Source organism: Saimiri boliviensis, chromosome 13 (assembly GCF_048565385.1).
Source record: "Saimiri boliviensis isolate mSaiBol1 chromosome 13, mSaiBol1.pri, whole genome shotgun sequence".
Lineage (NCBI taxonomy): Eukaryota > Metazoa > Chordata > Mammalia > Primates > Cebidae > Saimiri > Saimiri boliviensis.
In genome coordinates, this window is record NC_133461.1 from 65,846,436 (window position 1) to 65,860,679 (window position 14,244).

The following is a 14,244-nucleotide window of genomic DNA, read 5'->3' on the forward strand; positions in this document are numbered from 1 at the left end:
AAAGCTGTCTAAATCTTTTTTTACTGGTATTTTAATAATAAATATCTCTGCTCTTTGAAGAGGTACTAATTAATTGTCTCTGTGTTGAAAAACTGAAAGGAATTAAACTGGTTCGAAAGTAACTGATTCCTGAGTACGACCACCAGGTCTGCCCTGGCCAAAATTAGTAAAAGATTGATGTCTGTATGTGGTTCAAAACTGCTTTATTATCATCATTGGTAAATGACCACTGAAAATATTAAAGCAGTGGTAAGATAATACAGTTGACTCTAGAATACCATGGGCATTAGGGACAGTGATTGCTCATGCAGTTGAAGATCTGTGTGTAACCTTTGACTCCTCCCAAACTTTACTGATAGCCTACTGTTGTCCAGAGGCCTTATGAATAACAAAGTCAGTTTTCACATATTTTGTATGTTGTTTATATTATATCCTGACTATTCTTACTACAAAATAATCTAGAGAAAATAAAATGTTGTTAAAATCATGAAAATACATTTACTCTGTTAAGTGGAACTGGATCATAATAAAAGTCTTCATCATTATTTTCATGTTGTATGGGCTGAGAAAGAGGAGGGGTTGCTGTCTCAGAGGTGGCAGAGGCTGAAGAAAATCCATGTATAAGAGGAATTAAATTGGTTCAATAGTAACTGATTCCTGAGTACGACTGCCAGGTCTACCCTGGCCAAAATTAGTAAAAGAACCCATGCAGTTCAAACTCATGTTATTCAAGGGTCAGCTGTACTCTCTTAATCTTAAATATTTTTGTGCTGAGATTGTTCTTATTTTCAATGAATTCAAAGTACTGAGAAATTCTAAACTTGTTTTCAGGTTATTAATAGGTAGCAATTTTTTCGTATGGATTAGTTTATAACTTATTTTAAATCTAATTTTAATTATTCATATTTAGTTTATAAAGACATCTTAAATTTTGCATAATTCTGTTGGGTACAGGTAATATCTGAGATATAAAAAATACATAGCTAGGCTACAGTTCCAATGCAGTTGTTGATAGATGACTCTAGATAATAGCATCACTTTTAGTTTTATACTAAAAGTAGGGACAGTGGTAGATATATCTCAGCAACAGTAAAAAGATAAGCACTAAACTTTCATAAAGTAAGTTATCTATATAAAGTACTTTAAGCTGTGAAAGTTTACAGAAAGACCAAGTTTTCTAGAATGCAAATGAATTAAAATGGTACGCATACGTATAGTGTTACAATGACTGAAAAACCACACTTTCTGAATTTTAGTGAAGACAAGGTAAATTATTAGATGGCACTTTTAAGCATGAGGTATCAGGAAAATCATTTTTTGTTCACTAAGTGAAAAACACTAGTGTAAATTGTGGCTTTCAGGTGAGTGAATAGGGCTGGCTCACTGCCTTTTGAGTGTTCTGAGGCATATTTACAGATGAAGGGGGCGTTATATTTTTAGTAGATTAAACAAAATTACAGGCTTTACTGGAGGATTTTATAGCGTTTGTAGTATTTTAAAGTACACTGTGTGAATGGTGAGGAAGGGAGATTGACAGCTAGACATACAATGTCATGGGATTTTAATTTGATGGAACAAACTTTAGGAAGCTCCCAGATGATCATGATGATGATGATTTGAGACTAAGTTTTGCTCTGTTGCTCAGGCTGGAGTGCAGTTGGACGATTTCGGCTCACTGCAACTTCCGCCTCCTGGGTTCAAGTGATTCTCCTGCCTCAGCATCCTGAGTAGCTGGGATTACAGGCGCCCGCCACCATGCCTGGCTAATGTTTTTATTTTTAGTAGAGAGAGGATTTCACCATGTTGGTCAGGCTGGTCTCGAACTCCTGACCTCATGATCTGCCTGCCTTCGCCCCCCAAAGTGCTGGGACAACAGGCGTAAGCCATTGTGCCCTGCCTAGACCAGATTATTTTTTAAATTACTTCCATATATAAAAATCTATAATCCTGTTAAGAACTCAGGAAGTATTTATGATTAATTATCCCATTTATTGTTCTAGAAACTTCAGTTTTTATAATCTTCCTAAATTGATCTTTGTGTTGATAAAAGAGTGTCAATATTAAGGAGCTTATTAATTTTAAAAGACCCATATCTATCCAGACTGGTAGGAGGCTTTAAGATACTAAATGCTCAGCTTTCAGTAGGTATCTAAAATGAAACTTCTTAATCATATTCTATTCTAACATTTGATCAAGAGAAAAGTTTTAGGCAGAAAAGAAATTTGATGCAAGGGGCAGCTGAGCTTAAACCATGAGAAACCTAGTAAAGGTGAAGAAAGTTTCTCCAAATTAATTTCGTTGGCATTTAAAGAGCAGCAGTGGTGCCTATCACTAGATAACATAAAAAATTGCAGACTGGGCATATGGCTCACCTGTAATCCCAGCACTTTGGGAGGCTGAGGTGGGCAGATTGTTTGAGCCCACAAATTCAAGACCAGCCTAGGCAACATGGTGAGGTCTTGTCTCTACAAAAAAATACAAAAATTAGCTAGGCATAGTGGTGCACACCTGTAGTCCCAGCTACTCGGGAAGCTGAGGTGAGAGGATGACCTGAGCCTAGGAGGTTGAGACTGCAGTGAGTCATGATCGCGCCACTGCATTCCAGCCTGGGTGACAAAGTGGGACCCTGTCTCAAAAGTAATAAATAATATTTAAAAATTGCAAAGTGTAATACTGTCGTGTTTTTTAAAAGTTAGGTATCATTTTGCTGCTTACCCTACATTAGTTTCAGGCTCTGACAATACACAATGACTGCTTTTGATCTGTTTTTGTAGTGAACAAGACCTATAATCCAAATATATTAACTAATTTCTGACTTTGTAGACATTGTTCATTACTTAGTAACTCTTATTTTATGCTGTGATATCTTGAAAGATCTTATAAATGATTATGTGGTGTCATTTTCCTGTCTTCAACAAAAAATGATTTCCTAGGGTGCTGAAGAACAGACTTAACTTTGATGACACAAAGTGAAGGGCGTAGCCAGAGGCGGTTGAAAAGATATAAACTGAACAAGTTCTTTCTTTAGGTAAATCTGTGGCAGGAACAGGTAAATTAGCAAAGCCACAGAATAGTGGTAGAGGGGTGAAATGATATGGGTAGTGCTGAGCTGGGCTCTAGAAACAGAGGTCAGACAGGGCAGAGATGAGCAGTTACCTGGGAAACCGTGTGTGGGGTTGACAGACAGACAGGTTCTTCTACCTCTATGCTGGATGTCTTCATAAATTGCTCTGTCAGGACGTGTTCTTGTTTGCTTCCTTTTGTGGCTGCTGTGACCATCCTGGTTTGGAAACTTTTTTTCAGAAAATTACTACTACTAATATAGTCTTTATAATACATAAATACAAACTGATTTTGACTTCACTGCTTCTAAGGGACATTGTCCCAAATCTTATTTCCTCAAGGAATCCAGTGTCTATTTCCAAATACAGTGTATAAGTGTGTGTATTCCTTCTATTCACTGTGACTGTGGATCTCAATCTAAATACAATTTAACTATAAAAAGAAATACAGTGCTCTAGTTTATTAAAACATGGTTTTTAAAAATGTCCTCTGGGGTTCTATTATTTTTGCCATAGTTCTTTGCTTTGATTCTTGGATAGATACTGAATCTCTCAAATTTGGTTTCTGTATCAGTAAAATAAAGCCAGTATCACTTGTCTTGTGGAACTGTAATGATTAAAGAGCCAATGTATGCATACTGCTCAGTATATAGGAACTATTAGTGCTACTTTCGTATTTTTTATATTTATGAATTCTGATGTTTTTCCATATTTAATTTTACAAAGAGAAAATCTTGCATCAGTTTAAATGTTTGAATTAAATAATTTATGCTAATTCTTGGGGTGAAAATAGTTACTTAACAAGGCTAGGCTCTTGTGAGGTAATGATCATAATTTTTTTTAAGTAAAAATTTACAAATATTAATCATTAATAGTTTAATATTACTTGCTTTTCATTCCAGGAGTGGACGCTTCTCTTGTGAGCCAGCTGGAGGGCTTACTTCTTTGACTGAACCACCCAAGGGACCTGGCTTTGGTATACAAGCAGGCCTTTAATTTATATTGAACTGTACATATGTCACTAGAGAAATAAAATATGAACTTCCAATCTACATAAACTTTTAAAAATTATTTGTTTATTCTGCTTTGTGTACACCCTGGTGGTAACCTTGGCAACTTGAAGCTCTTTTAAATATTATGTCATAATGACAGAGCACCATTTCAAAGTCTTCTATCAATGGCTAACTGTGAAGACATTATTACATAATCTAGTTAATAGTTACTCTAGTGTCACCCATTTTCAACTTCCAGATCACTTTTATCAGTATCAGGTTACCGTGAAGTAAATATTCAGTCAAATTTCAAATGGTTTGCTTTCCCATCTTTAGCTACAGCCAAGTTTTAAGTTAACATGATCTTTCTATAAACTTTGTTAGAGCCCCCTATAAACACTATCCTATTTACAACACATAGTTGTTATTGTATTTCCAACTGGTGAGACCTCCAGCACAGTGTAGGTTTAAGGAAGATGATATGGTAGTTGTCTCTAGAAGCATTACCGTTTTTAAAAAAGAAAGGCCCAAAACACTTTTGACATTATCCTTGGCTATTCTGACACCGCAAGTATATAAAAAAAAATTGGGTGAAGGGATTGGAAGTATGATTACACACTCTTCAGTGGTATGTATACTACAACTTAGAAAAAAGGATACAACCTTTTGTGTATTAAGAAACTAGCTGTAGGTGTGAAGAAGAAGAGGCGAGAGCGACCCCCGGACCGACCAAAGCCCACACGCCGCTGCATCCCGCGCTCAGCGCCTACATCCCGCCGCCGTCGCCACCATGCCCAAGAGAAAGGCTGAAGGGGATGCTAAAGGAGATAAAGCCAAGGTGAAGGACGAACCACAGAGAAGATCCGTGAGGTTGTCTGCTAAACCTGCTCCTCCAAAGCCAGAGCCCAAGCCTAAAAAGGCCCCTGCAAAGAAGGGAGAGAAGGTACCCAAAGGGAAAAAGGGAAAAGCTGATGCTGGCAAAGAAGGGAATAACCCTGCAGAAAATGGAGATGCCAAAACAGACCAGGCACAGAAAGCCGAAGGTGCTGGAGATGCCAAGTGAAGTGTGTGCATTTTTGATAACTGTGTACTTCTGGTGACTGTACAGTTTGAAATACTATTTTTTATCAAGTTTTATAAAAATGCAGAATTTTGTTTTACTTTTTTTTTTTTTTTTTTAAGCTATGTTGTTAGCACACGGAACACTTCATTGTTGTTTTGGGGGAAGGGGCATATGTCACTAATAGAATGTCTCCAAAGCTGGATTGATGTGGGGAAACGCCTTTCCCTTCTAGTTTTGAGAGACTTCCTCTTGGCTCCCAGGAGGAGGGATTCCCTGACTTTGACACACATGGCCACCTTGGCACACAAAAGCCTTGTGGTATGGAAACACAAATTCGCTTTTATGTCCTCTTCTCCCTCTCCGTCTTTCAGAATAGACTTAACTCCCTTAAGCCCAGGCATCTGTTGGGACCTGACTCCCAGTCATTGGTTACCAGTGTCAGGCAATCTGGACTTGCCAGTGATGCCACTGAGATGGCTCCTGTCAAAAAGCAGTGATTCCATTTCTAGATTGTGGATCTTCAGATGAATTCTGCCATTTTCATTTCACTTCCTGAAAGTCAGGGTCGGCTCGTGTAAAGTTGTTAAACAACATGCTAAATGTGAAATGTCAACCCTCACTCTAAACTTTCCCTGTTCAGAGCATCAGATGAAGACTTCATTGGGTTTTATAGTGGCTTTCTGATTTTTGGTAGTCCATCAAAGAAGGGAGTTTGAAAGTGGTTGTATACTGTTAATGATTGTCTGCCCATGTCCTGCCTGAAATACCATGATTGTTTATGGAAAGTATCTTTAATAAAGCTGGATACAGTTTGGCTTGGAAAAAAAAAAAAAAAAAAAAGAAAAAAAGAAACTAGCTGTAGTACATTAGTTTTGCAAATGGGATTAGCCAGATTTAATGCATGAATAAATTTATATAAATCTAATAAATGCTTGATTTCTCAAAGTCACTTGTACTTGAGACAGATTATTCACTAGTAATTATGCTTTTTATTTATTTATTTATTTTGAGACAGGCTCTGTCTCCAGGCTGGAGTGCAGTGGTGTGATCAAGGCCCACTGCAATATTCTGGCATCAGCCTCCTGAGCAGCTGGGAGCACAGGCAGGTGCCACCAGCCTGGTTAATTTATATATATATATATATATATTTTAGAGACAGGGTCTTACTATGGTGCCCTGGCTGGTCTCAAACTCTTGGGCTCAAGTCATCTGCCAGCCTCCCAAATTGCTGGGATTACAGGCATGAGTGACCACGCTTGACTATAATGATTGTTTTTAAGTATATCTTTAAGAATTTTTTTTTTTTTTATTGAGAGAAGGTAAACAGTAATTTTCCAAGTGGCACAAGTAAGTAACAATGAAAATGTCTTCCTTCTATCCTAGAGCTCTCTTGACTTTCTCATAGGCGACTATTTTTTTCTTTGTATTTCACATCATAAATAACCAAATTAAATGTAACACTATTCCACCAATAGCCATAAGGGGCTCTCTTTCTAGTCTTGTTGACCCTAATGATTTTTAGGTGGGATAAATCAGGAACCTACGAAAGGAAAAACTGATCTTCAATGCAGGTTGATACTTATGCCGTCCTTGTCAAGTCAGAATGTCACTTCATTTGCTGTGAACACATCTGAACCCTCAGTCATCAAGACGTTTAAGGACAGTCTAACATAAACTTGGAACTGCATGCACTAAGTCATAAAGGGATGCTGTAGTTTAACGGAAGAAAACAGTTTCCCGCCGAGTACGTTAACACCTTAAACTGAAGCATTTAAAACCTGTTGCAGATTAATCTCTGGTAAAGAACACGCGCCCAGAAGGGAGTGAGTACACGCTGCTGCCACGCTGCGACGGTCAGTTTTCCTGAGGCACCCTTCCCAGTGCCTGAGCGGCTCCCTCTCAAGCTCCCAACACTACATGTGTGAAAGTAAACCGAATTCCTCTTTACAAAGCCCACTGGAAGGCGTGCCTGGGAAGGGACGCGCTCCAGATCCCGTAGTCCCGGGGCAAGAGCACGCTACCAGCTTTCGGGGCGGGGCCCAGGGCTCCAACCTGGCGCAGGGGGGCCGCGGGCTCTGGGCGCAGGTGCGGCTTCGGCACGGCGCTGGGCCAGGCGGCCGCCGCCGGCTTAGCGGGGAAACTTCACCTAGTTCTCGAGCTAAAGTGGCAGCGTCGTTTTGTCTCAGTTGGATCACGCTTGTCCACCCACCCGGTGCAAAAGTAACGGGTGAATACCCTATGTGGGGTCTTCATCTCCGCCGCCATTTCCAGAAGTTTCCAGTCACAGCCACTGCCACGGTCGCCACGAACGCTACTGCAGAGCCCGCTGGCCGGGCAGCGTCTGCGGCGTCTGCCTAGCCTCTTCGCCTAGTCTTTGATTTCCCCTCCTTTGTCGGATGGTGTCTGAGGAGGGGAGGCGGTGACACTAACCCGGGTAGGGTGGGGAGACAAACCAGCACGTAGGGCGGAGTTCCGGCCCGCACCCCTCCGTCGCTTGCTGCTTGGTACGTCCTGCTCCCCCGCCCTGCGGCTTGCGGAGCCTCGCGGAGCGGCAGGAGGAGCGGGCGCCGGGGGAGCGGGGCGGTCACGCCGCCCGTCCCGTGCCCGCGGGAGTCACGTGTCCGCAGGTGTCACGTGCTCGCGCCGCAGCCAATCGCGGGCTGGCGCTGTCCTGGGAGCGAGGAGGCTGTGGTGAGAGACGGACCGAGACCGGAGATGTTTTCAAGCCCGGCTCCGGCGGCGTTACAGGCGTTTGCAGCGGCGACGAAGACAAGGACAGCGACGGCCACGCCGAGGCACTCGTTCCGGGGGTGAAGCCTCCTGCGCCGGCCTTGTCTCGGGTCCGTGCGGGTGAGGGGGGCGTGGCGACAGGAAAGGAGGAAGGAGGGGCGCGGTTTCGAGCCTTTCCCCGGCGCCTGGGAGGAGACCCCCTCAGTTCTGCGCTGCTCCCGTTCCTCCTCCCCAGAGCAAGGTAGGAGACGCGCCGTGCCCGCCCTCCCCGGCCTGGCGTGCCGCCCATCCGGCCTGGCCCGAGCCGCGGCGCGCCTGACAGTGACAGGCCGTTTGTGCCCCCCGGCGCGGGTCCGCCGTGTCCGCCGGGGCCCCGCCCGCCGCCGCCGCCGCCCCTCCTGGGGCGTCCCGAGGGGCCGCGGCGCAGGTGGCAGTAGCCAGCTGGGCGGAGGCGCCGCGCAGGGCGGGGCGGGGGCCGGGCGGAGGGCCGTGAGCTGGCCTCAACGCGGGTGCCTCACACCGGGGCTGTTGGGGCTCGCCTGCCGCCGCCTCCAGGAACATGGCGGGGCCGGAGGAGCGTGTGCGTGTGCGTGCGAGTGTGAGTGTGCGCGGCCGAGAGGGCGCCGCTGGCGTGTCGTGGTCGGACCCGCGGGGGCGGGGGCGCGCCCGGCCCGCCGCGCGTTCCCGCTGCCAGCCGCCCAGCGTGCGCGGACGTCGGGGACTCCGCCAAGGCCGCTCGGGCAGGGAGCGTCAGAGGCACCCAGGTCCTGGGATGGGTGGTTGAAAGCAAGACACTGCTGGTTGAGTAGTGTCCGGGGAAAGCAGCCACTCTACAGTTCTGTCTTAAATGCTGGCGTAATCTAACCTTGCCGCATCAGGCGGGCAGTTTCCTTCATTGTTTTTCAAGTGTCCACTTCTGGTGCTTCAAGACCCGTGGAGCACGTCGGGTTCTTAGACCTCGTTTTGAGGAGTGATGTGGAATGACGCATCCTTACAGATCGCAAAGCGTTGAATAAACGGTTGTACAAAGAGGTATCCGAAGCTTAGCTGACAGCTGTTTTAGTAATAGTAAGACACTGTCTAGGGTAGGACGTTACTGTTGCACTTGTCAAAACCTTAGGAAACGTTTAAAGCAGTGTAGTTACCGGGATTGTAATTTCCACTGGACACCGGTGGCTAAAACTGCTAACTAAGGTGAAGTGTGTTGGAGATCCAGTGATGTGTATGTAATGTTTGGAATTGTCTGTAATCCTAAGGTTGAAATGAGCCTTCATCTTCAGTCATGTATTTCATTTTCGTTTATGAAATTGGAAGGCTAACTAGTGAAATAGTTGTTTTAACATAAATTAACTGTTTATTAAAAACATATGCTCGGCCAGGCGCAGTGGCTCATGCCTATAATCCCAGCACTTTGGGAGGCCGAGGTGGGTGGATAACCTGAGGTCAGGAGTTAGAGACCAGTCTGACTAACATAATGAAACCCCATCTCTACTAAAAATACAAAAAGCCAAGCGTGGTGGCACATGTCTGTAATCCCAGCTACTTGGGAGGCTGAGGCAGTAGAATCTCTTGAACACGGGCGGCGGTCTGGCCTGGGCAACAAGAGCTCCATCTCAAACAAACAAACAAACAAAAACATGTGCTCAAGTAGGCCGTTAAAAATCTTGGGCAGTGATCTGAGTTTCTTCAATCGTTACACAAAGCCTTTCCTGGAGATTAGCTCAGAACTGGCAGAACATATGCTCTATTGGTGCCAAGTGGCTTAAAAGCAAAATGAGATAGTGTCCACTGTGTAAGATGAAGTCGTTATATTAACTAATCTTGTTGAGGAAAATCTTTAATTTGAGTTAAAAGCAAAAACATTTAAAGATTTGAAATGTTTTCCCGGGAGATTATAGACAAGGAGAGAAAGGTTTTATTACTTAAGGATCTTTTATATTTGATGCAGGCACTGAATAAATTGCTGAAGCTCTACAGGCATCTTGACTAAGGTCAAGCTTAACTCAAGTTATGTGTTTTATTTTAGAGATAGATGAGATGTTAGAATGGGAGGGAAATGAGTGTTAAGTTTACTTATGTAGGATCCTTTTAATGTTCTTAATCTCTTATAGTTTTCATAGTAGTTGTTAAAAATTCGTTATTGGAATAGCTTTATGAATTATGGAGAACTGGGAAAGTGGAAATCTCTGGGTGTGTATTCCATGAAGAATATTTGAGGAGGAGTAAAGAGAACGAGTATATTCAGACGAGGAAAGAATTTAGCTGAAAATACATTGTGCAGACTCACACTGGTTAATACCCAAGCGGGGGGAAAAAGCTTGAATTTTATTTGCGGAGTAGTGCCCAGCGGTAGGATGAATTTAAAAGGAAGATGTTTTTATCAAGATGTCAATATTACTTTTTCCCTGTAAAAGTTGGAAAACGTTACTGATACTCTTTTGAAGTAGATTGAAGAAATAGTAGGATATTTGGACAACACTTTGTTGGAGAAGAGATTTTTATTCTTAAAAAAACATTGAGTGATTGTAAACATGTTTGATTTCTTGCTGTTAGCTGACACGTAGGCTTTTCTTTAAATACATTTTAAGTTTTAAGAGCGTTATTTCAGTCCAAAAAGAGGATGATTAGTGGCATTAGTCATTTCCATCATAGTTAGTAAGAGGTTTCTACCGCTCTCTGTATATAGACTTAATCATATTAAAGTAACATGTCAGGTGGGCATGAAGAATTTATCTAGTAATTGCAGTAGGTTACTTAAGAGCTATTGATACTGCTTTCTGACTTGGAATTTGTTGCTAACAATACGTATTTGTAAAATGCATGTGCCTTGTAAAGGGTACAGTGTTGAGATTTATCCTTGGGACTGGAAGGGACCTCCGAGTTTCTTACTCATTTCCTTAATTTTACAGATGAGAAAATAAAGGCCTGCTAAGATGAAAAGACTTAAAGCTAGTCTGCAGCTAGTTAAAAACAGTCTGTGGTTTGGCCGAGAGGTTTCTTTCGTGAAGATGCTAATTTGCCTCTTTCTTTAGAAGAAGCCTTATGGAGTTGTGGAAATAATATTGAAATATAAGTGAGAAGGCCTGGGTTAAAATTCTTGATTTATCACTTCCTAACAATGGATTTTGATGTATCACATTAACTTTAAGAACCGGCCTTCTATCAGCTGCAACTTAAAAAAAAATAACCAGGCCTTCTTAACCTGCGAAAGTAATTTTCCTGCATAATTTCGTGGTGATGTGTGGAACATTTAAATGAAAATACTTTAGGAAGCACATTGTATACTTGTAAACTTCTATACACTGTGGTATGTTATTTTTAAAGAAAATACAATTCTTAAAGTTTAACAAGGTGTTTAGATCCCTGGGTTTTTGTGTAGCCCTAGCTTTATTGTTTTCATCTTCTGCTGTTTTACAGATTATAACTCCTGTAGATACATTTTCTGATCCCCACTTTGTTCGAACTGTAGTTAAGCCGCTTATGAACATTTTAAATATTGGAGTTGTTAGTCTGACTTTCCCTGGAGAATATGAAGCTTCTTTATCTTTGAAAATACTTTCATATATATTCATGCATTCATAATCTATTTCTGTAACAGACAGTGGCTTTTTAAAAGTAATAGTGAAAGTAATCTTAGTAGCAGTGTTCATTTATTTGTCTCTTGCTAGTTTCCAGATATGCAAAAGCGGAGATAATTTCCTTTAAAAACTCAGCTTTGGTAGTTCATGTTAAGGTCATCTGGTATATCTAAAATATTTAGAAATGTTAAAACAGTTTTTGTTTGCTTTTGCTGTTAAGTTTGAAAACCCTTTAGTGCTTTAAACCAGCATCAATACTGTATTACATAGATTATCAGCGTTTTTATAGTCTTGAAAATAAAGGTACTAATAATTATAGATTATATTTCCTGTACACTTAGAATATGCAAGTCTGTGTTTTAAGTGAAACATTTCAGGTAATTTTGATAGTAACCTTGGAAAACAGAGAGGTAACTGAGGCTATGAACAATTATGTGATGTGTAAATATTACACACTAAATAACAGATTTGATTGTCCTATTTCTTAACCATTTCTCTTCTTTCCCTCTAAGAATGTTTAGTTGGTTTTTGCAGAGTTTTAAGGCAGTGTTTCTCAATTTCAGATTTCATCAAAAATGTTTGGGGGCCAGCTATTTTACCTTCTTTGGGGTGGTCAAAAAAGAAAAGAAGTTCCTTATGGGAATCATAAGAGCATAGACCAGTAAGCCCTTTTATGAGATGCGGATATACTTGTTGCTGTGGTGGTGGTGGTGGTGTTTTTATATTAGTTGTCAGACCACATTATTCTTAACAGCTACAAAAAGGTCTATATTTGTTCGTATAATATGAGACTATCCTAACAGATTCCATCTTGCTATTCATATCATTCTTCTGAAGAGATGTACTTTTATCACAGTGACTGAAGAAAAAAGATAACGAAACTCATTTAGGACTTTCATAAGGGAATAGATCCTGCAGTAGAAAATTTACTGGGTTTATCCAGGTTAGAAAATAGTATCCAAGACCTGGTTTTCTAATTAGTGCGAGCCTCTAAAATTCCAAGAAACTTAAATTCAAACATAAGTCTTTAGAAAATTAATTTTTAACATGGAGATGCTTGCAACTTAAAGGAGGTAGATTATGAAGCCACAAGTTACAGGGTAGAAGTCATTTCTTTTTCTTTGGCTTTAGAAAAAAATTACAAAAAATTAAAAATTGTGTCATCTTTGGTCAGTTCCTTAACATCTGTTTATTGGGGGCTAAAATTATTTCAACATATGTAATAGTTTGCCTTTCTAGTTATCAGTGTGTATTCAGGCCATAACTGGGAAAAATAAACACAAGTGTTAGCGATAAGTACATTTTGATTTCTGTTAACTATCTTATTTTGACAATAGGAGATTAATAATCTCTAATATGCATAAAGAGATTGGCAAATTGTTAACCTTTTAAAATAAATAAAGGGGTTTTTTGTTTGTTTTTGTTTTGTTTTGTCTCAGAGCCAAGATCTTGCTATGTTGCTCAGACTGGTCTCAGTCTCTAACTCCTGACCTCAGTCCTTCTGCTTCAGCTTCCCTAGTAGCTGGGATTATGGGTTTTAGCCACCTTGCCTGGCTATATAGTCTCTTCTTGTAATGAAAGCAAAGAGTTATAGTAGAGCTCTGTAGCGTCTCAGATTTCAGATTGTTCCTCCTACATAGGAATTTTGTCAGCATTCTGACTTCTAATTGAGAACAAAACCCATGTGTTGCTCTTTCTTCTACTTAGGAATAGCTATATTGACTCAAGATAAAGGAAAAATAGTACCTTAAAAACTACAGTGCTTTGTAATTCACACAGTACTTTTTACATCTGATTCTCTTTTGAATCTTACAGCTTAGTGAACCTAAAACAAGGATTTTTGGCTAATCTGATGATACTGAGCCATGGATTGAATCCAGGTTAAAATTATCTGGACTTATGTTAGATTCCTTTGAAATTCACTCATGAAAGAGAAACATTAGCAAACATAAAGGAAGAGAAAGGAGAGACATGTACTTTTATTTTTCTCCCACCAAATTCATGTTGTACAGAACTTTCTACTCTGTTTACCTCTTTGAAACAGAAGTCCTTATACAGCTTTAATAATTAGTAGTAATGGGCCAGGCCCAGTGGTTCACACCTGTAATCCCAGCTCTTTGGGTCTCTGAGGTGGGCAGATCACTTGAGGTCAAGAGTTTGAGACCAGCCTGACTAACGAGAGGAAACCTCACCTCTACTAAAAAATACAAAAAATTAGTTGAGTGTGGTGGCACATAACTGTAATTCCAGCTACTCAGGAGGCTGAGGCAGGAGTATTGCTTGAACCCAGGAGGCGGAGGTTGCGAGCCACTGTACTTCAGCCTGGGAGACAGAGTTATACTGTCTCAAAACAAATAAATAAATAAAGATTAGTGGTCATGGTTAATGATAATAGAGACAATCAGATAAAAAATTTCGGCTGGGCCTGATGCTCACGCCTGTAATCCCAGCACTTTAGGAGGCTGAGGCTGGTGAATCACCTGAGGTCAGGAGTTCAAGACCAGCCTGGCCAAGATGGTGAAACCCCATCTTTACTAAAAATACAGAAATTAGCCAGGCATGGTGACGGGCACCTGTAATCCCAGCTACTCTTGGGAGGCTGAGGCAGAGAATTGCTTGAACCCAGGAGGTGGAGGTTGCAGTGAGCCGAGATTGTGCCACTGCACTCTAGCCTGGGCAACAGAGCCAGACTCCCATCTCAAAAAAAGAAAAAGAAAATTCCATAACAAATTTCCTACCATAATTTGCACAAGAATATTGTAACTAGGAATAAAACCTTGGCTTGCATTCCAGTGTTCCATGTTAGTTTTGGAACCTCT

General features: G+C 41.3%; 4 protein-coding genes across 8 annotated transcripts in view; 3 read left to right on the plus strand and 1 right to left on the minus strand.

The window, feature by feature from the left end:
• The window catches only part of NDUFV2 (NADH:ubiquinone oxidoreductase core subunit V2), a 29,951-nt gene extending 25,818 nt beyond the window's left edge, over positions 1 to 4,133 (plus strand). Inside the window, exon 8 of the mRNA XM_003924840.4 lies at positions 3,965 to 4,133. Within this exon, the coding sequence (XP_003924889.1) occupies positions 3,965 to 4,058 (94 nt within the window). The 3' untranslated portion in view covers positions 4,059 to 4,133. The remainder of the gene's footprint in view (positions 1 to 3,964) is intronic.
• An 89-nt stretch (positions 4,134 to 4,222) lies between these two features.
• LOC101044693 (non-histone chromosomal protein HMG-17) lies at positions 4,223 to 5,214 on the plus strand. Its single transcript, XM_003924841.4, has one exon. It carries the CDS (start codon positions 4,845 to 4,847, stop codon positions 5,115 to 5,117), a length of 273 nt encoding a protein of 90 aa, XP_003924890.1. The 5' UTR covers positions 4,223 to 4,844; the 3' UTR covers positions 5,118 to 5,214.
• Positions 5,215 to 5,794: 580 nt separating this feature from the next.
• LOC120361677 (uncharacterized) lies at positions 5,795 to 9,121 on the minus strand. Its single transcript, XM_039463889.2, has 2 exons — positions 8,993 to 9,121; positions 5,795 to 8,582 (listed from the first exon to the last, which is right to left on the minus strand). Exons 1-2 carry the CDS (start codon positions 9,119 to 9,121, stop codon positions 8,049 to 8,051), a joined length of 663 nt encoding a protein of 220 aa, XP_039319823.2. The 3' UTR covers positions 5,795 to 8,048.
• Positions 7,998 to 14,244, plus strand: part of ANKRD12 (ankyrin repeat domain 12) — a 146,451-nt gene continuing 140,204 nt past the window's right edge. For 4 of the 5 annotated variants that reach the window (XM_010335573.3, XM_010335575.3, XM_010335574.3 and 1 more), the window contains exon 1: positions 7,998 to 8,088. The gene's annotated coding sequence lies outside the window, so the exon portion shown is untranslated. The remainder of the gene's footprint in view (positions 8,089 to 14,244) is intronic. The other variant, XM_074383771.1, reaches the window with a different exon arrangement.